This window comes from Oryzias melastigma, linkage group LG13 (genome assembly GCF_002922805.2).
Source record: "Oryzias melastigma strain HK-1 linkage group LG13, ASM292280v2, whole genome shotgun sequence".
In the NCBI taxonomy this organism is placed as follows: domain Eukaryota; kingdom Metazoa; phylum Chordata; class Actinopteri; order Beloniformes; family Adrianichthyidae; genus Oryzias; species Oryzias melastigma.
The window spans coordinates 10,117,759-10,140,674 of record NC_050524.1 but is presented as its reverse complement, the minus strand read 5'-3'; the positions used below and the strand labels follow the sequence as shown (position 1 = coordinate 10,140,674).

Below are 22,916 nucleotides of genomic sequence, written 5' to 3'. Positions count from 1 at the left end.
CCTTTCACATTGGGCTTTGGGTCCCACAATGAAATATCTCACTTCACAGCATCATTATAATGAATGGCTTGTGTAGTCTCAGTGTGTCCCTAATGGAATTCACCGAGAGTCTATTACTACTTTCATTTCTTTTATTACACCAGAGAACCGCTAACCCCATCTATTTCCACTCATAACCCTCCAACACCAGATTCTCCGCTGTCACATCCATCTTTATAAATCTGCCAGCCAGGTCAATACTAAGTTTTATATGATTCGGTCACACTGGAAGAAACATTCTTTTATTTTAACTTTAAGTCGTTTGACTTTAATCTCAAATCTGGTTTTAGTTCAAGTGAAGAGTAAAAAACATATTTCGTAACAATAAACTGTACTGATTGGGAAATAAATTAGACTGGTGTCAGATTATGCAGTAAATCACTATTATCTGTTCAAGAGAAATGTAGAGTCATAGAAGAAAAGCAGTTCCTGATGTTAACTGCGTTTACTGAACCATAAAACGACACACTAGAGAAGTTGTGGTTCCACTTTCATTTTTTTATTGATCATTAACCCCCATAATTAAAATCATTCTATTGCACTTTAGACGTTTGCATCCAAACTATACAGTCTATTCAAACATGGACGTCTTTCTTTTTATGTGATTTAAAAAATATGCAATCTGCTTTGTAAATGCATCAATAATATTTGTTTTCCATATAAAAAGCTTTTAATTGACAAATTAAGATAAAGATTTTTTTTATTTTTTAAGTTTTACATATAGAATGTCATACATGCATTGTTTAAAGCATTGAAAAAAAAGAAATTAATCCACTAAAAAAACAATTTGGATGATATTTTCAATAATTTTTAAGATTTCTTTCTATCCTGTCTTTGTTTCATTACCATCACGTTCTACTGCTATGTAAAATTCTATGTAACTTTACAGTAAATTGACTTAAGGAAAGAAAAAAAGTAGATCACTTTCATCAAAATCTGAAAAGCATCCAGGTTGGTTTCTTTAAAAGGTTTATAACATGTTTTTTTTAAGCCTTTCAGAGTAAATTATGTCCATCTATATGATCATTTATTACCTTTGGCACTATAAAGAACACATAATTTATGAAATATGAGTTATTTTTTATTTTCTCTTTTCATAGCCAAAAGTAAAAGGACTCAATCTCTGAGGCTCCGCCTATCACTCCCTGTGGTTGCCGCCCATTTCATGACGTCAACCTAGAGCCAATGAAAAAAAGCATCCAAATATTTTTCCATGATGGATGTTCATATTGTGTATCTGCATCAACACTTTAACCCCGGAGCTTAAGTGTCTATTTTCTTTGATTTACTGTAACTTTTCCATTGTTTCCATGGACAGCTGGCGTGGTGAGCTCGCAAAGCTAGCGGATCACCGCTAGCTTTGTTTGTGTTAGCCTGGGGGCAGAGCTGGCAGTGCAGAATCTTCCTGGAACGACCTTTTCTCTACTTTTATTTTTTCCGGTTCCGGGTCACGAGCAGATGTGTCTTCCAAGCTCTCTCCAGCTTCAACAGATTTAAGTGATTATAATCTTGAGATTTCACAGAATTTGTGAAAAAGGTAGTAATTCTGCAATATAAAGAGCTAACCACGGCCCCGGAGAAAGACTCATCTGAAGTTTCCGAGCTGAAAAAAGCCATCGAAGACCTCCAAGCCTTTCTAATTATTGATACTTGATTCATGTTAATGACTTTTCTAATGAAAATGATCTGTACATATTTTTAATTTGCGTTACTTGATTTATTTTGATGATTTTTCTGTAAAAAAAAAAAAAAAAAATAGCACACATTCATATGATTCTTGCTTTACATTAATGACTCTTCCAAAGGTAAATAATCTGCATACATATGTATTTATGTTGATGTTTGATACTTAATTTATATATTTTTTCTAATGAAAAATAATCAGCGTATTTTTTCTGAATTTTGATAATAGATGTGCAAATGCAATGACAAAGTCTGGAATAGTGTTATATCTACTTACATAGTCATGTGATTTATTGTTACTTGAGGATTCTTAATAATCTGGATCTATGTTGGAAAGATATGAATATCTGATCTTAAGTTACAAACTGGATACTGATAATAAACTTAAAGGAAATGGTAAAGTTGACCCAGGATGGGATTATATAAGTTCGCTTCCTCCCGCTCCTTTTCCGGCAATCTATTGATTGCTTGAAATAAACCATAATCTAATCTAAACTGACTATGTCACCTCGTTTTTGTGGATTTGGAGGGACTGTTGCTCAGCGTTCAGGGTTTTAGAGGAATACTCAAAAATGCGTGAACAGATTAAAAAAGTGCTTGAATTTTTTTCTATACAGGAAATGAACATTAAAATACACTTAAAAGCTCAAAAAGGTTGAGTATTTTCTTGAAACTTTGACTGTTGCTGCAAAAACTTTTATTCCTCCTGTAGGATTTTTTTTATGTTTTTTTTTAATAATTCAAAATATGAACCTGATATAAAAGCTCAGAAGAAAAGAAATAATGCTGGAGTGGAGAGTAGAAACAGTGCAAAATTAATAAAGAATGGAAGTAATAAAAGAAACAACTGTAAGCCCAAGGCAGGTAGCACCGCAGCATAAGTATAGTCTGAGAGTAATTGGGTTTTCTAATCGCGCCTATGGGCGACCCTTGACTTTTACTAATAAATGGTGAGCTGACGTGATTATTCAATCATCCTTAGTCCCACAACACAAGACCAGGCATCAATATTGTAAATGAGCCTCTTCACTGGAAGGATGGTCTGGCATTGCAATTGCAACAGCTCAACCCAAACATAAAAAATGCACAGAGCCTGCGGCCGGGAGCTGTACAGGAATTACTGCAAACTCTTGTCCTTCCACAAAAACCGGACCTCTGTTCAAAGAAGGTCCGGGGCTAAACTTAGATTCTGCTGTGAGTATTTTTACCTAAGGTTTTGGACACTCCCAGATTATATGTGTGGCTGCAAAGCCTTGAGCTTGCTTTGTTTTCACTGGGTGCCTCAGTGCTGAGGGGGGAAAGCCGCAGAGGAAGGACTCTGGAAGACTGTGCATAGTGGAACATAAAGTGTGAATAACCAAGTATAATATAAAGTCTATAAAGGCAAATGTTTCTTTTATCAAACAAATAGAAACTCTCAATTAGGGCTGCCACGATTAGTCGACTAATCGACAATTAAAATAGTCGATGAATAATTTAATAGTCAATTAGCCGTTACTTCATATCATATGTAATCAGAGTGTAGTAAAATTGAAAGTAATAATGGCATTCTAGCTTTTTGGACTATTTTGGCATTTATTAAGGTTTTTTAGGCTAATTTGGAGTTGAGCTAATTTTTCAGTAACATGCTAACTGTTTTGGCTACTTATGTGTTTTATAGTTTTTTTTAGACTGTTTTGGAGTTAAGCTAATATATCAGCTACATGCTAGCTGTTTTGACAAATTTTGGAATGCTTCAATTTTTTAGGCTATTTTGGAGTTGAGCTAATTTTTCAACTACATGCTTACTGTTTTGGATAACTTATTCTTTTTTTTTTAAGGATGTTTTGGACTTAAGCTAATATTTCAGCTACATGCTAGCTGTTTTGGCTAACTTAGGCTTTTGTCAGTTTTTTAGGCTAATTTTGCATTTAACTAATATTTTAGCTGGCTATCTCAGCTTCAGCATTTTTAACTTTTAGCTTAAGCGATTTTAGCTATTAGCTTCAGCGTTTTTAGCTATCAATTTCAGCTTTTTCAGCTATCAGCACTAGCATCATCAGTGCTTCAGCAGCCAAATTTAGCTTATAGCATTCCCACTAGCATTATTGCAGTTAATGCTATATATCTAATTTTTAGTTAATTTAAAGCTAATGATGGTTGAGATGTGTGTTTTGCATCCAGTTTGCACATGACCAGATTAGTCAACTAATCGCAAAAGATAATCGATGATTAGTCGAGTATTAAAATAATCGTTAGCACTACTCAATACTAGGAAAACACTTCTCTGAAAAAAAAAATGATTGGACCTATCATTTTTTCCTTTGTACTCCAAGATAAAAGTTGACCTCACATTTACTTTAAGGTCGCTTTGACATTCAAATAGGATTATGGGTAATTTAAGGTGCATAGAGATACAACCACAAAAGCAACACCAACGCTATGTCCGAATTCCCATACTAATCCCTATTAAAAAATTATATGGTGTGGGACTATTTAATGCCCTGGATTTTAAAAGCAATCAGGACACCATGCTCACTACTTTTCTTTCATTATTTTAAATTACCGTCACCGATTTCACAAAGGGAAAATTAAATCAATTAAATAATACAAACATTTCACCAAGTCTATTTGTGTCTCCACTGTGTTCTGATGAAGAAAATGTGAAGGATGTATCAAAAAATTATATTTAAATACATTTTTTTGCAAATTTTTTTTGACCGCAATGCATTGTGGTCTATATTTACTAATGTAGTGAGTATCGATGTACGCTAGTTTTTTTCATAGACTTTTGGGAAATTTCTAGTGCACTCAAGTTTGGAATTGTAGATTTGGACAGAGTATGCACTATATGGTGCACGATATAGTGAGTAGGGAAGGAATTCGGACATACCCCAAGTTATAACCTTTCTGCCACCATGCTTCACAATTGGTTTGCACCATTGACTGTATAGAAGACCTCTCTCTCATGTTCCAAACAGGAAGTACACACTGGCTCCAAGAAGCCAAAATCCCATAGACTTTTACTGAGAAATAAACAGCTATTACTCAGTCAACATGTTCATGCTAATCCCATTTAAACATGTATACATATCTTTTCCGTAGCGCAAGTTATGCAAGTTATAAACTGGCCAATCAGATGTCTCAATAAAACCATGTGGTCTCAGAGATTAGAAATGTTTTGTGGAGGGGTGTAGACTTCTAACAAGCTTATTCCTGATTGGTGAAAATGGTTGCCATAGAAATGCTGACTCAGATCATCTTTGACCAATCATCTGGCTCCAACATGCTAACATCCGTATGGCAAAAAAAGGGAATTGACTGCATTACGTTGGAGCCGGAAGTAAGGAATTTTCTATGGGTGACATCACATCCACTAGGTCCAGTTCTCATATACAGTCGATGGTTTGCACATACATCCTGTTTTGCTCATGCAGCTGTAAATATTTGTCTAGACATTTCAACGCTGTTCTCTTTGTTAACACTAAGAGGTAATTTACCATTTAACACTTATATATTTCTCCAAATTCTCCTTTAGAACAGTATATCGTTTTAGCAGATTGTTTTTTGTAATGTTTTTACAAATAAATCATAAAAATTCAAATAAGGTTTTTTTTTGGGATGCATACATTTATATAAAAAAATAATATAAAAGAAGACTGCAGAAGCACAACAGGTCACACAAAATCATGGTTGTTACAAGACACGACCGCTCGAGAGGCAGGCTGGGTGAGAGCGTGGGGGAGTGCGGCGTATCCGGGGTCTCTAACTGCTACAGAAAACACCAGTTACCTCTTCTCCTCAACGCCAAGAAGGGTTTTAATGAGCACCTTTCTGTCCCCAGTGGAGATCCCTGCTGTCATGAAAGTTGCTCTATTTCTGCTCCTTTTCATCCCGCTCTTCTCCTTCAGACCCTACATTCATTATTCCTTCCCTCTCCTTAGAGGGCGAGAGAGGCAGGAGAACTTCCACTCCCCAGCTTTCAAATCCTGAGTTTACTTGGGTTGAAGTCTGCATCAAAGCTTAGCTTGTTCTGCTTCAGATTTCAATTGCTGCTGCAAGTTACAGCACACTGTATATGTTCCATTAAATAATTCACTTTGGTTGCATCATTACATCTAAAAAACACTTCTTTTTTTTTTTTTTTAAATTAAGGCAAAAAAAAAATGTGTTTATAGCTTTTACATCAAGTTAGCTTATAACTTTCACTTATATTTATGCTAAGAAAATGTTCCTGAATAGTTTTTGTCCAGTAAAATATATTTCATTAACCTAAAATCTCTGAATTATTCATTTAATATTTTAAAACTATTTTTAAAAGAAAAAAATACAGTTTTCTTGGATTATCATCAAGAAAGGAAACTCCAGCCCTCCAGTGAACCTGCACCTTTTTGAACTTTTTAATCATTTTATTTATTTTTTTCTATATTCTTATTTAAAGGGTGACCAAACCCTAAATTAACCTTTTTGGGCAGTTGACATCAATAAATGGGGCTTTAAAAGTGATGTCTGTTGGTCATAGCCAAACTTTTGACAAACTGAAATAACACTGATTAATTCTTCAAAATATAGTCAATAATCGTATGTGTGCTGCCCCCTACAGTTTGAATCGAGGTATTACCGTTGAATTTTGTGATTGGTCAAACCATGTACGTTTCAGAAGTCTGACGTCATGACCTGCAGATCCAGTAATGATAACAGTCTTTCCCCCAAGCCCCACCCCTCTGATTGGATTTTCAAATTTCGGCTGTGGGTGGAGTCAGCCTCCAACTTCCTGGTTTGGTTACCCTTTAAACTTGTACAGAAATTCCTATTCTTCCTAAACTGTGATTTTGAGAGCTTACCAATGTGCCTCAATGTAAGTTGATGCATAAATAGCAAATAAAAACTTTAAACCTTAAATAATGTAATATACCACAAATTTACTGACATTTGTAAGCAGAAATATATCCAATTTAGCCCCAATCCTTTCACTGAATGCATTTCAAATGTGTGAAACGTTAAATTAGGTGTCAAAATCCCATCTTTTGTTCTACGTTTTCCAGTGGAAACAGTAAAACGTTTTATTTTTTCCCCCCATTACTGCGTCCCCTCATCTCATGAAATAGTAACAGCGTGTGTCAAGCATGGCTGCAGCCCTCAGTAACCTGCATGTCTATTGGAGGAATCTGCCTGTGAGGCACGGCCACTTCACATCCTTCTCCTCAGCCTACGGTGTGCCACAGCATTGAATTAGAGACCAGTTAAGGCAGTGGCTTGTAACAAGATAAAAGAGAAAAGTGGAAGGGAAGCAGGCGCTGAGCTGCCTCGGTGTCCTATAAATGACATTGTAATTCTCTGAACATGGGTTTTAGTGTAGTCGGCCACCATTAGGGGACAAGGGAAAAAGGGAGGTATTTTTGCCACTTTACCCAGCCAAGCATCTCTAATGGTGTGTGTATGTGTGTGTGCAGTCCACTCTGTCTGAAAGACTCCCTCTGCCCCTACTCGTGTCTGTTCACAGCCAGAAACAAAGCCATCAGAAGGATCTGCAGTGGTGGCAGAAGCCCAGCGTTGGCTCTTACACCCGTAGTCTATGAGGAGATTGTGAAACTGTTTCTTTATGCTTCAACAAGCTGTCATCTGCTATCTTATATCACAGACATGCAGTAGAAAGAGAGGTAAAAAGACCCAATCCAACAAGGAATGCTGATTATTTCAGTTTAACAGGAAGAAAAATAAGCCTTTCCAGTGAAGGGGGAGGAATGCGTTTATAAAAATAAATGTGCACATGCAAATAACAGATAAATAAAGAAAATTAAGTCATCAATCGATCATGAAATTGGGTCGGGGAGCAAGGTGTCCCAGTCTGCTTTATTCTCCGCTGCACAAACCAACCTGAGAGACTGCCGCTTCGCTCTGAGCTGTTGTGAGAGCTGGTGGTGCTGAAATCTTGTGATTGGTTGTGTGGGATTCTATGAGACAATCCATCGGCCAATCGGTAGTCGGGAATGAAAAGGAGGGCTACAGTGGAGGTTAAAGGGCAAAAATCACAGTGGAGTCAGGTGATAGGCAGTAAGCACAAGCACATGCAGGCATGCGATTAAAGCATCAAGCAAGCAGGATCAATTCAGGATTCACACACATAGGAACTCGTCACTATCTAATCAAATGACATCCTACTGGTCACTTTCCTTTGGATGATTTGAATAAAGCTGTCATTATGTTTTCCTAATTCGCAGAACTGATCAGTGAGGCAGCAGAACAGATTACTTCAACATTTTCTCCCCTTCAGTGAGATATAATCACTTCTGATCATCAGTTTATGAAGATTTGGCTCATGAGGGGGACCAAGTGCAAAGTATAATTTGTCTTTTTCTCGCCTGTTCACTGATGAGATCATAAATATGTATTAGACTACAGCGACAATGTATGAAAATCTTAAAAAAAAGATCACCCTAAATACGCTGTAATTAATTTGGATTATCGTCTCCAGTGTTGGCAAAGATAGAATAGATTAGCAATTAGTCTAAAACTGAGGGAGGAATGGGTATATGATGAAGAGCCAGCAGGAAATGGATGGATGACTTAACTCTACCACCTCTTCATGGGATGTTTACTCAGGCTTAAAGAGCAGCTAAAACGATGACTGCTGGTGGAAAAAAGCGTTATTTTTAAGACGGCAGAGCCGCACCGCAGCAAAATAAGAAAGTCTTAGTGGAAAAGTCGATACATCAAAAGGCTGTTTCTTAGCAACACAACAACCATATGATCTAATTTACATTTTAATGTGGAGCTCTGCAGTAAATGCTGCATGATAAAGGTTAAAAAGTTGCTGAAATCCCCACACATAATACTGTCAAGATCTCTAACGCCACACTTGTCTTACTGTTGTTGCAGGAGCTCTTGTCAACAAGGGAGGAGTTCTTGTCGACCAGGGAGTAGCCCAGGTTGGCCATTTCCTGCTTGGCCTGCAGGGAGGCCTTCCACTGGGCCTCGGGGAGATCCACAGCCAGCTCGTGGATGCTGCTGGAGTGGAGAATCTGAGTGGTGGCGTACGGAGTGGCTTGAGATGTTTGACCAGGACTGTTGTAGCTGGCTTTAGTGGTAAAGTCGATACTGCTGTAGATGGCTCCATCAGACAGCATAGTGCCGGTCTTTTCCCCTTGTCCATTGGGGAGATCTGGAATAAAGAAGAGGGAAGGAAACTCATGACAATATTTTTGGCTTCCAAACTTGAAGAACTAAGGGTACAAAACTAGAAAACTTCTTCCCAAAAACTAGAGATGATGTTTGACTTGATTTGTGTTTTAGAAAAACTATATGTTCAGTCTTAAAGTTTTAAAAAACATTTTTTCTATTTTCTTAAATGATATTTTCATTCCATATTACTGTTTTTCCCAATTGCTAAAGCACTAAGTGCAATCCTCTAAGCCAGAGGATCCCTAAATTTTTCGCTCAAAGGGCCAAATTCCAAATGGGATCGCGGTCTGCGGACCAAATCTTTTTGCATGTCATGAAATATAAGGAGAAAATCAAGAATGTGGTTTAATGTGTTTATTTTGATTCTGTATTAATTAAGGTAACACACTATCAGTAAGAATAAAAAGTACATTTGTCTTTGACACGTTTAAGTATACTACAGCCGTAGAGTTGTAGAAAACCATAGAGATTAATTAATGAGAAACGGGTTTTAACACTTGGTCTCAAAATGTCCACAAGGACTTTTCTGCTCATTTTGACTATGAAAGGGTCAATAAAAGTCCAATAAATGTGTGCTTTTGCCCTTTTTTCCAGAATACATTGAATTTTCAATATCTATCATCATTTTACTTTTTTTTTCTAATTCATAATAGTGTTGGACCAATTTAAAATGGTAAAAAACACAAACTTTTAGTAAAATTTAGTGAGAAAACAGTGCAAATGTACATGAACAACTGTTTTTTTGGTTAAAAGTTGGTAAAAATTTAACACAAAGAGACAAAACTCAAACTCAATCACTGCACAACTGATCAAAACTGAAGACACTTGTTGGAAATTAACTGTAGTGAATATAAAGGCAGTTCTGGAACAGATGTGGGATTTTTTAAAGATGGATGACAGAGCAAAGAAATTCAGACCGAGACCTGAACCTGTATCAAGACCGACATCTTTTGTTGTTGTCTGGGGCTATGTCAGTTTTCACAAAAATCTGATCATCAGACAGTGACTCGACACAAATTACTTTGTTGTTACAGTTTTCCCTCCACCTTATCACACAGGAAGTAAAGTTTTGCCTCTTTGCAACCATAAACATTGGCTCAAAGAATTAAGGATGACTGTAAATTGATCAGAATAGATATAAAAGCCCATATTAAATAATTCCAGGACATGTTGCTCTGCTTTCTTTCTCCATCTTCTGGATGTCTGAACACTCTCCCTCCTCTGCTTGTGCGCATCAAGCGTAATGCCTCTGCTTTGCATGTGTGTGTGCTGACTGGGAGAGAGCAGCACACGGTTTGCGTGCCCACTGAATGGGAAATGATGTAGAGGCATGGCGGAAGTGTCCACATCTGTGCCAGTGGAGCTGTGCCTGTCCTTCACGACTGGCTGCTCGAGACCATCCTTTCAAACACCCACCCTCTGCTCCACTTGCCTGCTGCCCGACTTGCATTCTCATGCTCTGACGTATGGGCAGTGACACCATGCTGGACTCTCTGCCATCACTCAGGAAGACGACAGCAAAGTCTCTGCTGCTAACGCTGGCAGTGCCGTGTGACGTGATATATAAACATGTGTCTGCACAAACGTGAAATACGCATTTATGCTAATATTTTATACGTACACGTGCACATGACAAACAACAGGAGCAGAACAGAAAGTAATACACCACCATCAGTCACTTCAGGAACTAAAACACGACTAGAGGACTCACCTCCTCGACTAAAGTTACTCAGGTCATTTGGCCCCCCGGAATTGCTGTTGACAGGCAGGCTGGTTGTAGGCCAAGAGTCTGCTAACCAGGGGTAGCCCGGGTCACTGGCATTCAGCAGGCCCGGCCGGCTGCAGAAGGAAGAGATGTGGCATTATTAAAAAACCTTTTCTTTACACCAAAACAGCTGGATATAAAAGCAAGAAAATGAAGCAAACATTTGCTTAAATGTCACTTTTTCATGCTTGGAAGAGATAAGCTTTTGAAGTGAAGGAGACACTCGTGAGGCAGAAAAACGACATATAGATGCATTTCCTCTCTTGCTAAAAAGTGCAATTCCTGCAGGCAAATGTAGCTCTTTGTTTCTCCTGTTCTCCTGCTGCGCGTTTGTCACATTCGCTTAATCGCGTGCGCTGAAACAAACTGTAGACACTGATGCATGCGTCTGCTATCTACAAACAGGCATGATTCATCCTTCATTAATATCTAGTACCCTGTGCTGTGTTTGCCCATTAACCCCTTGTGGAGATGTCTGAACAAATCTCGATATGGCGGTGAATCAATCCACAGTGATGCTGGCGGAAGCGGCTGCAGGTGGGAGCGGGCACCTTCGTTTAACAGGTGGCACCAGTTTCTCTTTGTGAGCCTCCGCAACCATAAAAGCAGCCATGAAGACTTTGAGCAGTCATGGGTGACTGCTGGGGGGGGATTTTGTTGTCTGAGGCTCGTTGCCATGAGTGACCCAGAATGAATCAAATGAGCGTCGAGGGGGCAGTTAAACACCTTTGTTTGTGTTTGTTCATTAACATAGCATTTGCAGGAGTCGCTTGTTTATTTCAGGAGGTGAGGGGCACAAAAAGCCCGTTCTGCTAATGTCCAGTCGGGTTGTGGAAGGAGCTTTACTCCTTCCTACCATGCTGTCTGATGTAGATTAGAATGGGAGCTCCAGCAGGTTGATGTGCCGGCTCTGAGGGACTAAGACGGAGTCAAGCCCCGAGGACAAGGGCAGGTAATGGGTGTGCTACAGTCACTCTCTGCTCCAGCTACTGGGTCTAATGAGAAGAGCTGTTCCACAGAGGGAGGAGTCCAAATGAACTGGCAGGCCAAGAGCCCTTGCTGCGGTTTCTGAATGCCAAAACAGGCCCTCGGGGGAGCAAAGTCATTCATATTGATGGCTGTGCATCAGACACATGCACTTTTATGGGGTAATACATCTCCCAATGTCCTTGTACCTCTGATTCTGGCAGCCGTGGTACACCACAGCCATCACTCTCTTTTGCCATACCATATTTCCCTATTTCCCTTTATTTTTTTCCTTTTCCTCGCACAGCCCCTCCTCCTCTTTCACCCTTGTCTTCCGTACCTTTGTTTTTTCTCCTTTCAGTTGTCAGGCTGAGAGTTTCCAACAACTGAAAAAATATGAAGTTTGTTTCCCTTTTGAAAACTCCAGCATGTCTAAAAACTAGAAATGCAGCGTCTGAAGTAAAAGACTTTGACTCATCGCTGGTTATACTTTTTGTTTTCCAGCAAGTCATCCCCCCGCCCACATGAACAGACTATTTGAAAGACAAGACCCTGACAGCAGAAATGGCTGCAACATCCTTGCATTCATCAGATAGAAGTATTTCTGCTAAGGATGATTATAATATAACTGATTTCTATGAAGGCAATTTCTTAAATATATATATATGTGTGTGTGGGAGTACAAGGATAAGGTGGGGGCAAGGCTGACATCAACTGTTTAAAGAAACCTTTTTAAAGTCCCTGGATCTATTATGAAAGTGTTCCCAGTGGTCTTTTCATTATGAATCCTGTTGAGGAACTGAAGTACTTTATTCCTTAGACTGGAACTTCTGCATCCACGACAGAACCCTAACCCTAACCCAGTATTAACCATTTATCTTGTATTTTTCATCAGTATACAGAGCCAAAAGCACTCACGAAGCGAGCATTTTTGACTCTCTTCTGCGTACGCGCTTCACGCCTGGCTTCATCATTATAGGACCCCGCCAGTCCACATATGTGCCTGAACAAAAATATGTGAAGTTTACATTTATTATAGCGGTTTTAACCAAAATCCCAAAATCTTTGTCGTTTTCTAGGACATAACTTGTGCAGCGCGGCAGAGTGGGACCAGTCAGGAGGAGTAATCCCGCCCTTACTTCCCGACAACTGTTTAGATTAGGGGTCTGCAGCCTTCAACACTCAAAGAGCCATTTGGGGCGATTTCTCACTGACAACAACTCTTTAAGAGCCACAGAGATCTTTATAAAATAAGACACACATTTGAATTAATGATATTGTTACTATTATGATAAATAAAAAAGGAACTCATGTTTTTTTTGATGGAATAAATAAAACCTAAAGAGAAAATAGCCTTTAAAAAATAATAATTAAATAGTTTATAACTTTTGACAGGGGTTCAAATCACTCCCTTTCAAAATAAAAGATCCCCTGTGTCACAAACGATATATGAAATAATGAGATGAAAAAAGTTTGAGTTACTTAACTTTACTTTTTTCTATGACTTACTTACTTTTTAAACAGTTAAACAGTTATTTAAAAAAAAAAATCTTGTTATTTTTCATTAACTAGAGAGCTACAATGGAGGGGTAAATGAGCCACATGTTGCTCCATAGCCCCAGGTTGCAGACCTGGTTTCGACCCTCTCCTACTAGCATTTCCCCACACCCTCAAGCTAACATTAGCTGTGCACTAAAAATGCAACAGAATATTTGAGCTATCCAGCTGTTTTGAACCAGATGCCAAATTGAGCAAAGAAAACAGACATAAATGGAGCTTATGGCTTGCCGTAGTAGCTTCTACGTCACATATACAAACTTTTTCCAATGTCACTTTTTTCTGCTCCTGATTCAAATTTATTTAAATAAAAAAATACCCAGAAATGCATTTGTAGGTTTCTTTTATATATATGTCCTCCATTATGAGAAAAATGCTAAAAGAATATGTTAAAAAGACAATTTTCATTGAAACTTTGTCAACACTAGTAACTTTGGCAGATTAAAATCTGAATTGGAATGTTTCTTCTTCCTTTTGAACATTTCAGTTACTTGTGATGATAGAAAAAGAAGCCATAAATTCTGAAAGAAGATGCCCGACTGAAACTCCCATAAATAAGACGAGAGAGAAATTATTTCCAGACCAAACTCATAAATCTAGTGTTTATGGCTCCATGCGCTTGTAAATGGAACTCGAATTAAAGTTCTTAACATTAAGATCAATGGAAAATACAGATTAGTTAATAGATTGTTTTATGGTATTTTGTCCTGGGATGAAAAAGAATCTCCGTAGCAACAGTTGAAATCACGTCTGCCCTTTGCAATGTTCAAGGTAGTCTCCATGTCAAAAGGAGTGAATCGGCTTTGCTTATACATTGATCTGCGTTGAGATAGGAAGTTATTACTTCCTGCTAATTACCATATACGTATTGGCATGTGGATAAGGAATGAATCTTTATCAGATTTTATCAATTTCAATTGAGCAGCCAAAGTCAAATTGTCCAGGTCTACAATGTCCAGCCTATTCGTCTTCCATGAATCATTTATTTTGAGATCGATTAAATGTAATTGTTCAGTCAGAGCAATTTAGCTCTAGCCAATAAAAACCGAAAACAGACGCGCCTTCATTTGCTGTTGTCTAATTAATGTGATAAGCATTTTTGAGCAACCGATGAGCACATTTTTGCGAGATATTCTCATACTTCCCCCTTCCAGGGCGGGAGGCAAAAATTGGCAACATCTGGAATTTGATGGCACCAGAGTGACTAATGGATCAGAGGCCTGTCCCGCAGCTCAGAGCTTCATCCCATTCCTCTGTTATGAAAATAGGGAGAGTTGCCGCTGCTGACGAAAGATTTGACAAATACGGAGCAGCGAAAATGCAGACATTTGAAATTCCACTTGGTGGACTGAAAATCAGAACCAGTTATGTGGAAAATTAAAGGAAAAAACACAGCAGCAGAAGGTAGATGAGAAATGGGATGGAGAGCAGCATGGCTAATTCATTAAGAGATTGCTGGCAGCTCAGAGCCGAACAGGAAAAATGTGTCCATTGTTGCATTCAGTTATAAGGTGCTATAAAGATGTTGCCACATGACTGCTGCATAAACTCATTCCCAACAGCCCCAGAAGATGGACAGATCACATTTGGCCATGGTATCTTACTTGCTTATCCCTATAAGGGGACCTAAGTGGTGGATGGATAGAGATTCTGACTCTCAAGGGACTTTCTTGAATACCTACAAAGACTGAGTAACTGGTGTCATTGAGGTGTGCCTGATTCACTGCAGTCCGTCTGCTTTCACTAACATCCACTGAAATGGAGCGGGCTGCATGGAGGTGCAAGGGGGGCCTCCATGCACGCACACACCTCTCCCCTGGGTAATTATTTTTACATTATTACATGTGCTTTAGATCCAAGCCGCCCACAGAAGGTGACAGGCAAATTTATCACTCCAGAGGGCTTCGGGGTTGCCTGTAGCCAGCAGCAGAAGATAAATGACAAAATAAAAGCACTCTCTGCTTAAATTGTTTCTGTTAATTCTGTTGAAGAGATTTATGAGTTCATCTATCGATGCATAAATGAAGATGTGCTGGAAATATATATTTGCATGTCTGTTTGCATGGCAGGCGTTGGCATTCTACAGCAATACCATTCATTTATCAGAGTTAGAAGCCTAAGCAGATGAAGAGGTTTTACAAGTTGGGAAAGAAAATAAGCAATGAGGAGAAGCTTTTATTTTGTAGGTGACGGTGATATTTCTGGCACTCACCTTCCATTGCTCATCAGGCCACCATCCACTCTCTGGAACGTCACTAAAGTTGGAAAAAAAAAAGGAAATAGAAAAAATATTACTTTTTCAATAATATATAATATTACACATTTGGTTTTATAGGTGTTTCAAACAAGAAACCCTGCCATTTCCAGAGTGTCAAGACTACAAACTATAACCTCGTCCATTTCATAACAGTTTGATGGGTTCACTTTTGAGTCCAGATGTCTCTCTGCATCCAATGTCTTTGAGGCGTTTTTTTTTTTTTAAGTGCACGAGGAGGATTGTATATTGCTTTGATTTGCATAAGTGGAGATGTCATGTGTTCCTCAAGGACAAGACGCCTGATGAGAAGGAAAGCTCATTTCATCTTTCTGATTCTGCTGCTGAGTTATTATCAGATTTGTGATTAAATTTCAGCCAAGAAATGATTAGACAAGGCAGAGGGCTCATTAATCATTTTGAGTTTTCTACCTACAAGCATGGAGGACTGAAGTTACCGGTCCGCAGGCGGGCAGGGCACCCCCAGAAACTATGCATGTGGTCTCTTCTATTACAAAGGTGTTATGATAAAAAGGGCAACTTTTTTTTGGCAGCTTGTAAAATCTCAATGTTAAGCATCAGGAATCCATTTCATCTCTGGTGTGATGAAAAAGCAAAAGGAAGATCAGAGAAGTACAAGGGGATTGAAGGAATTACAGAAAATACAGGAAGAATTTGGGAAACCACCTCATTCCAAAGAGCTAAAACAAACATCAACAAAAAAATTGAGGAAGTAAAGAAAGGTAGTTCACTAAAGAGAAGGAAGGAAAGCTGTTAGTAATTTGGTTTATTTGCTTCACAGATGGAGATTAAAGAGAACAGAAGGATGAACAGTTCCTCCCCCCTTTTTTTACTTCATTCAGCTTCCACAAGTCCAGGCATGGGGGGTTACGAGGGTGACGTAGCAAGAGTCAGAGGACACTCCCGCAACAACTTTTAAGAATTCTCAGAGAATTTTGTAATGGCAAGACCTCAAATTTAACCAAATATTTGTAATATTTAAGATTCTGATAAAGTAAATATATATATATAGTATGCAGATCTTTACACATATAGTTTATGTAAACATATATATTCATAGTATGTATGTACACACACACACACATATATATATATGCACTATGTATGTATAGTATGTGTCTGTATATACACATATAGTGTATGTATATGCACACACACACATACTGTATATATATATATATATATATATATATATATATATATATATATATATATATATATACTTATTATATCATATAATTTATGCGATTTTTGCAATACTTAAAAAGGCTTGTTTTGATGATTTCTCAATCTTTTTCAATAGAGGGGAGAGGGGGCAAGTATGGGGGAAAAGCTTCCTGTTGCCCCCTTGCACCCCAATAGATCTGCCCCTGTCCTGTATTATCAACAAGTGAGGTTTTAACAATTTTCTAGGTATAAAAAAAAAGAAAAGGGACTTTGAGAGCTTTTTTTCCATCTTAGAGAGCTATATCTCTTTGTACTCTTAGCACCAAACGAACATTTGAGCATACTCTGTTGTCTGAGTGAGGACTGACAGAAGACACAGGCGGAGGCGAGTGTAGGCTACGCTGAGGGACGGCTTCTGAAGTCTCTATCTACGCTCAGGCACATTTCTGGACGGCAGCGGAACACTTTTGTGTTTGCCAGAGTGACATGGCTGAGCTGTGCTTCCATAGCCTCCGTCTCCAAGATAAGCACTTTCCCCAATATGAATACAGATTAATCCCCTTTAATAAGCGTCGGCGGAGGGGTGGGGGCCGGAGGGGTGTAATCAGCATATAAAAATTCCATCAAATCTAATTCTTGCTGGCAGTGCGCCTCAACAGTGTTGTGATTTACCTCTTCTGTACTGACAGCTTTAGGAGGCTGAGACAGGACACTCAATACATCAGCGTGTTGTCAATACAGAGAAGAGCAGTGGTGTAAAACTTTTCAGCAGCACTCTGACTCATGTTCAATATAGATCACTTCACTCTAACTGCATAATCTATGCTGTAGCCAACCTTAAAATGTGGGGCAGTCAAAAATCTCCTAAGAAATTACGCTCCTTCTGTCTGGATTTTCCTGGGTCTGCAAATTTTAAAGTCGGATATTCTAAAAAGGCTGAACTAAAGTGGATTGTGTGGGATAAGGATTTACAGAAACATACAGATTAGTAATTTAATCTGTTATTTTTAAGGTAAGATCCAGAGAAAAAAGAGGTACAGCTCTGAGGGAGTGTAATATTGGTGTTTTAAACCTTTTGACACTCAGTGATGCAAATATGTATCAAACCACTTCGACTCCAAAATCACCTTAAAGTCCCACTCCGATCATCTTTTGATCTATTGCAAAAGAGTGGTTGTTTAATTATAATTATGGCATTTTTAGCCAAAATCAAAAAACCTTCCCCTTCCCTATCATCCATCTGTTAACACAACCTTGAGCTAGCTTATAGCCCCTAACAACCCCAAGCTAACATTTTCAGTGCAACAAAATAAGCGAGCAGTATTGGAGTTTTCCGGTTGTACAGTTTTGAGTTGCCATATAATAGCGTACAAGCAGATTAACACCTGCAAGTATTTTTAAATAGTATTTTTAGGTCTACTTCTGATTCACAACTTTTTAGAAAAAAAAAATACTCAGAAAGACAATTTTAAGCTTGATTTTCTTTATAAACGTCCCCATCATAAGTAAAACGCAACAAGAATATGTAAAAAAAAAAAAAAAAACATGATTTTTATTGAAGTGGGTCTCTACTTTAGCATCTATTTGAAGACAAAAACATGATTTTTTTTTTCATAACTGGTATAGAGGAGTCTAGGGGTTAAATTAAACAGTATATATGTTGTATTATGCCAAAAGTGTAATTGTAGATTAAATTAATTATCTGTGTACCCTGATGTATTTTTTTATCTTCTATTTAGTAAAAAAATTATTAATTAATTCAAATCTTCGATAGCCAGAAATTAAACAAGGCTGACACAACAGCATGAAAAAACGCTACAGAAAAAAAGCAACTGTAGATAAATAAAATGTATACATTTTGTCATAAGTTGAATTTTGCAAAGCAAAAAAAAAAAACAGAAATTGTTGTAAGAAGTGAAACAAAATGGACTGTCTTTCCCTGAATCTCAAAATAGCTAAAAAGGAAGGATGATACTTCTGTAAAAATGAGCCAAAACAAGCATACACAAACACTTAACAACATGGAAAATGGCTGGAGATTGGGCAGGGAGGGGAGCTTAATGCGCTGCATGGACCAGGTCATGGCTAATACCCACTTTTTTAGTCTTGAAATTCACCACAGATTTTAAAACGAAAACAGCCATGACCATATTATCTGAAAGTCCAAGCTTGTGTATTAAAAGCGAACAGGACATGAGTCAGCGTTCAAGTGGGGGGTGAGGAGACGGGACAAATGAACAGTACCTGCAGGGGTGAAGGTGAAGGACTGAACTGCAAAACAAGAAGACAGAGAAGTTGTGCGTTAAAAGCCTGCAGAGGTAAGCGGGTGCTTTAGGGGTTTTCTGCACGCTTGGGATGGTGCTAAGCTGAAAGGTGGGTCAGAGGTATGAAACCCCAGCGTACCCCAGCGTGCAGAGCAAAAGCCAGGAAAGCAGCCAGCTCAGAGGTGCAGAGGCGGTGGCACAAGCAAAATAAAAACACATGGACATATACATGTAACAAATGACAATGGAAAATAAATAAAGCAGCAGCTTCTGACAATAAACCTACTCTTTTGTATTTGTAAAAAAATAAACGTGCTTTCAGAAATGTGTTTCCCTAATTTTTACTGTATGTTAGGAAAAAAAAAATCACGGTAAGAATACCAGAATGCACATAACTCTACTGTCAGCTCATTACCATTTTCAGCTCTATAATAAAATCTTGTGATTCTGGCAGTTCACTTGCTTGCTTGTACTGACTAGGGGTCACTTGGAAGGGTGTAGGGTTCAGAGTGTGGGTGGACAAGTGGACCAACTCCAGCTACAGTGACCAGCAGCGAGTCCGGTCTGCCTACTCAGCTTCGTCGCTTCAAAACACGGTGGGTGGATTTGACCAAAGTGGTCTCAGAGTGAATCACACCAGCGTCTGATTCCCTGTTGAGGTGCAACGCTGTGTTCATTGTTGAATCAATATTTTACTAATTATGCTAACCTGCGTAGTTGCTCAGGCCCTTTCTCTTCTTCCTCCTCCAGTACAGCCAGATGCTGAAACCCATAAGGATGACCCAGCAGGCACCTCCAATCCCAGCAATAAATGCAGGCTGTTTCACCACGTCGGTGATCTGCTCTGTGATGCTGTTGTTCCGGTTTCCATGAATAATCACTTCCTGGAATTCTTTCCCTGAGGGCACAACAACAGGAAGACAGAAAGAAAGTGAGGTGGGGTGGATGGTTAAAGGAGAAAAACAAGAATTATCAATGTCACTGTGTATTCCTTGATTTTTCAAGGTGAAATCTAACATATTAATTCATATAAAACTAGGGGTGTGTATTGGCAAGAGTTTGGCGATGCACGATACATATCGTATGGTGACATATCCCAAGGTTGTACCAGAACAATTTTTCAGTTTATTTTTTTTTTTAGAGTATGACTTAGAAAAATATTCTACCTGAATATTATTATGTCTTTCACTGTAATAAAACAGTGAAGTTATTTATATTTGATGACATTTATCACGAGTTGGTTCAGCAAGATCTTATTGTTCTTTTGGTCCTGGTGAATAGCTACCAAAAAAGGCTGCGCTGCCAACAACAACTTAGGTGGATACTCATAAATGATTAATTAAATATCGTCCTGTCAGCATTTTAAATCAATACAAGGATCCAAGTAAAATATTGCAATATATCGTCAAATTAATTTTTCCCAACACCCATATGTAAAACCAACGGGGTTGGAGATATTGAACACTTGATATCAAAAAATTTAAAATAGGTACTTTTTTCTATGTTTATCTTTGTTTTTTTGTCAATGAGAATGATCATACTTTAGTATATCAATCAATCACTTTATTTATATAGCACTTTTCATCAACTTTGCTGTTGAACACAAGGTGAAGAACAAAAAAGTTGTAAGACACAGTAGATAAAAGAAGCAATAATAAAACAGACGTAAAAATGGAAAATATAAAATAACGAAAACGCTGTGGCTAAAATTTGAGGACAAAAAGTTAAAACAAAAAAAATCAAAAGATGTGTTAGATTAAAGCTGCAAGAATAAAAATGACATAATATAAAATAAATGAACGCTTAGGCTAAATTTGATGAGGGACTTCATAGAATAAAAAAAAAAGGCTATTTATTTTATTTTACATTTTTTGTTCTTTTGAGATTGAGAGCCCTTCCTCCAACCTTCAAATATGACCTTATATTAAATTTGGCACATTTTATTTGGAAGCTATTTGATTTAAACCTGTAATAATGTCAGAGAATTTGTTTCGTGATTAACCAAGCACGTTACATGAACAAAGAAGGCCCATCACCCATGGTGAAATGTGCCAACAAGAGGACTAGAAAGCGTCTGGGTGTAACAAAACTAGAAAAACAGCTTCACTTTCACATAGAAGTTTTACGAGTCAACAGTGGATGCAGTTTCTATTTTAAATTGACAGATGAAGCTGTATTGTTATTTCTTTGGGTTTAAATGTTTTCCTTGGTAAGCTGCTTCTTAAGCAAAAGGGTGTTTTCACTGGCGAGTTTTCTGCTGACAAAAGTCTGTGTTTGTAGAAACCTGCATTTCCATGTGTAATCAAAGTGTTGGGTGGAAGATTACTTAAGACCAAAATAAACACAAATAACTTCATAGCGATGAGTAACAGGAAGTAAAATGGCATCGCCTGAAGCCGCAGAGCTGTTAATAGTTCAAGTCTATGTTTGATCAAAAACCTTGTCCTAATGTTTGGGTTTCTGAGAGTGGAGATGCTAATGGATCCCACCTCTCCCACCTAGAGCAAAATTGATCAGTTTACCACATAAATAACCTATTTGATCCAAAGAAAAAATAAATGTAATTAGTGAAGAGATACATATGAATATGAAAAATAAAGTGTAATATGACCTCTTTAAAGTCTTTAGATATTGGCATACAAAGGACATACAAGGAGGACATACAAAAGTAAAATTAAGCTTATATTTCTTTTTCTAATTGTTGTGAATCAGGAGCAAACAAAAAAAAGCAGTTATAAAGTTTTGTTGCACTGATATTGTCATAAGTTGGGGGTGTGAGGGGCTTTAAGCTAGCCGGAGAGAGTGTAAAGAGATGGATGTTGGGAAATAGGGGCGGGCTTACTCCGCACCAATAGTCCCACCCACAACTCAGATGTGAATTTCTAATGAAATACTGTCGCTCTGCAGAAACTCTGTTCTAGAAAACAACACATTTTTTATTTTAGCTAAAAATGGCATAATAATCATGTAAAAGACCACTGTTAACACTTTTACAACAGATGCTCAGAATGGGGTTTTAAAGACGCAAGGTATAAGAAGCTTCAGCCAGACATTGACCAGCAGAGAAACATACAAGCTTTGCAGTGAAACATAAAGTGCACATCGCAAAAACACAAAGCCTGAAAGCTTATGATAAAATCCCCGGTGATGCAGCTGTTTGCTTTGTTCAGCCTCTAATTCACTTCACTGCTGGTCAAACACACCTTGCAGAATGACAGAGGAGTGCAATAGTCTGTATTGATCTCTGATCACACTTCAGCATCACTAAGACCTCCAATAAAAGTACACGCTCTGGTTCCCAAACATTCCAGCAAAAACATCAAAACACGAATCATAAACGACACGCACACATGAAAAGAAATCTACATATATTCATTTCAAAACCAAACTGCTACAACTTTGAAAATGTTACATTTATTTATATACTGTATATACAAAGATAACATATTAGAAGCTTGGTGCTGTTCTCTCAGAGATGGATTATGTGAGTGACACAGGGGAAATAAGAACACGCTGCAGGCTAAGCCATCCGTTATGGTTCAAATCAGGCAAAATCTATCACAGCTCCATATAAATCATTTCCAGTCAGGCGTTGCTTTAGCAAAAGAGTGTTTATACCGCCTTATCAAACTGTTGACTTCCTTGTTTTTCCTGAGATCTGTTACCACAACACTGAAATACTTTTTTTCATTATTTGCTTTGATTTTGTGAAGACTTGAACAAGCAAATACATAAATGTCAGCAGTTTTTTTTTTTTATTATTGTTTTGTACGCGAGTCTTACCAATGAAAATTGGTTGAGGTTCACTCTTGACTCCAACTCCTGCACTTGTACTGGCAGCCACTTCCACATGATACACCACTCCCACCTGCAGCCCGCCCACCACCACGGAGCGTATGGCCGCATCCACGGTCTTATTTACGTGGAATCGCGTCTCATTCCCCAGACACCAGATCTGAAGCAAAGGGAAAGAAAAGCAGATAGCAGGGCTCTTGATCCTGTTTAGCTTAATGGAATCTATCACACAATTCACACTGGC

At 38.1% G+C, this 22,916-nt stretch overlaps 1 protein-coding gene across 11 annotated transcripts in view; it reads right to left on the bottom strand.

Moving 5' to 3' along the window:
• robo2 (roundabout, axon guidance receptor, homolog 2 (Drosophila)) overlaps positions 1 to 22,916 on the bottom strand; it is a 351,986-nt gene that overhangs the window by 19,397 nt on the left and 309,673 nt on the right. For 4 of the 11 annotated variants that reach the window (XM_036214858.1, XM_036214857.1, XM_036214864.1 and 1 more), the window contains 7 exons: positions 22,661 to 22,832; positions 19,587 to 19,775; positions 18,858 to 18,884; positions 15,384 to 15,426; positions 10,595 to 10,722; positions 8,570 to 8,863; positions 7,579 to 7,704 (listed from right to left, as the gene is read on the bottom strand). In XM_036214858.1, coding sequence (XP_036070751.1) covers positions 7,579 to 7,704; positions 8,570 to 8,863; positions 10,595 to 10,722; positions 15,384 to 15,426; positions 18,858 to 18,884; positions 19,587 to 19,775; positions 22,661 to 22,832 — 979 coding nt within the window. The remainder of the gene's footprint in view (positions 1 to 7,578; positions 7,705 to 8,569; positions 8,864 to 10,594; positions 10,723 to 15,383; positions 15,427 to 18,857; positions 18,885 to 19,586; positions 19,776 to 22,660; positions 22,833 to 22,916) is intronic. The other 7 variants (XM_036214859.1, XM_036214865.1, XM_036214868.1 and 4 more) reach the window with 3 other exon arrangements.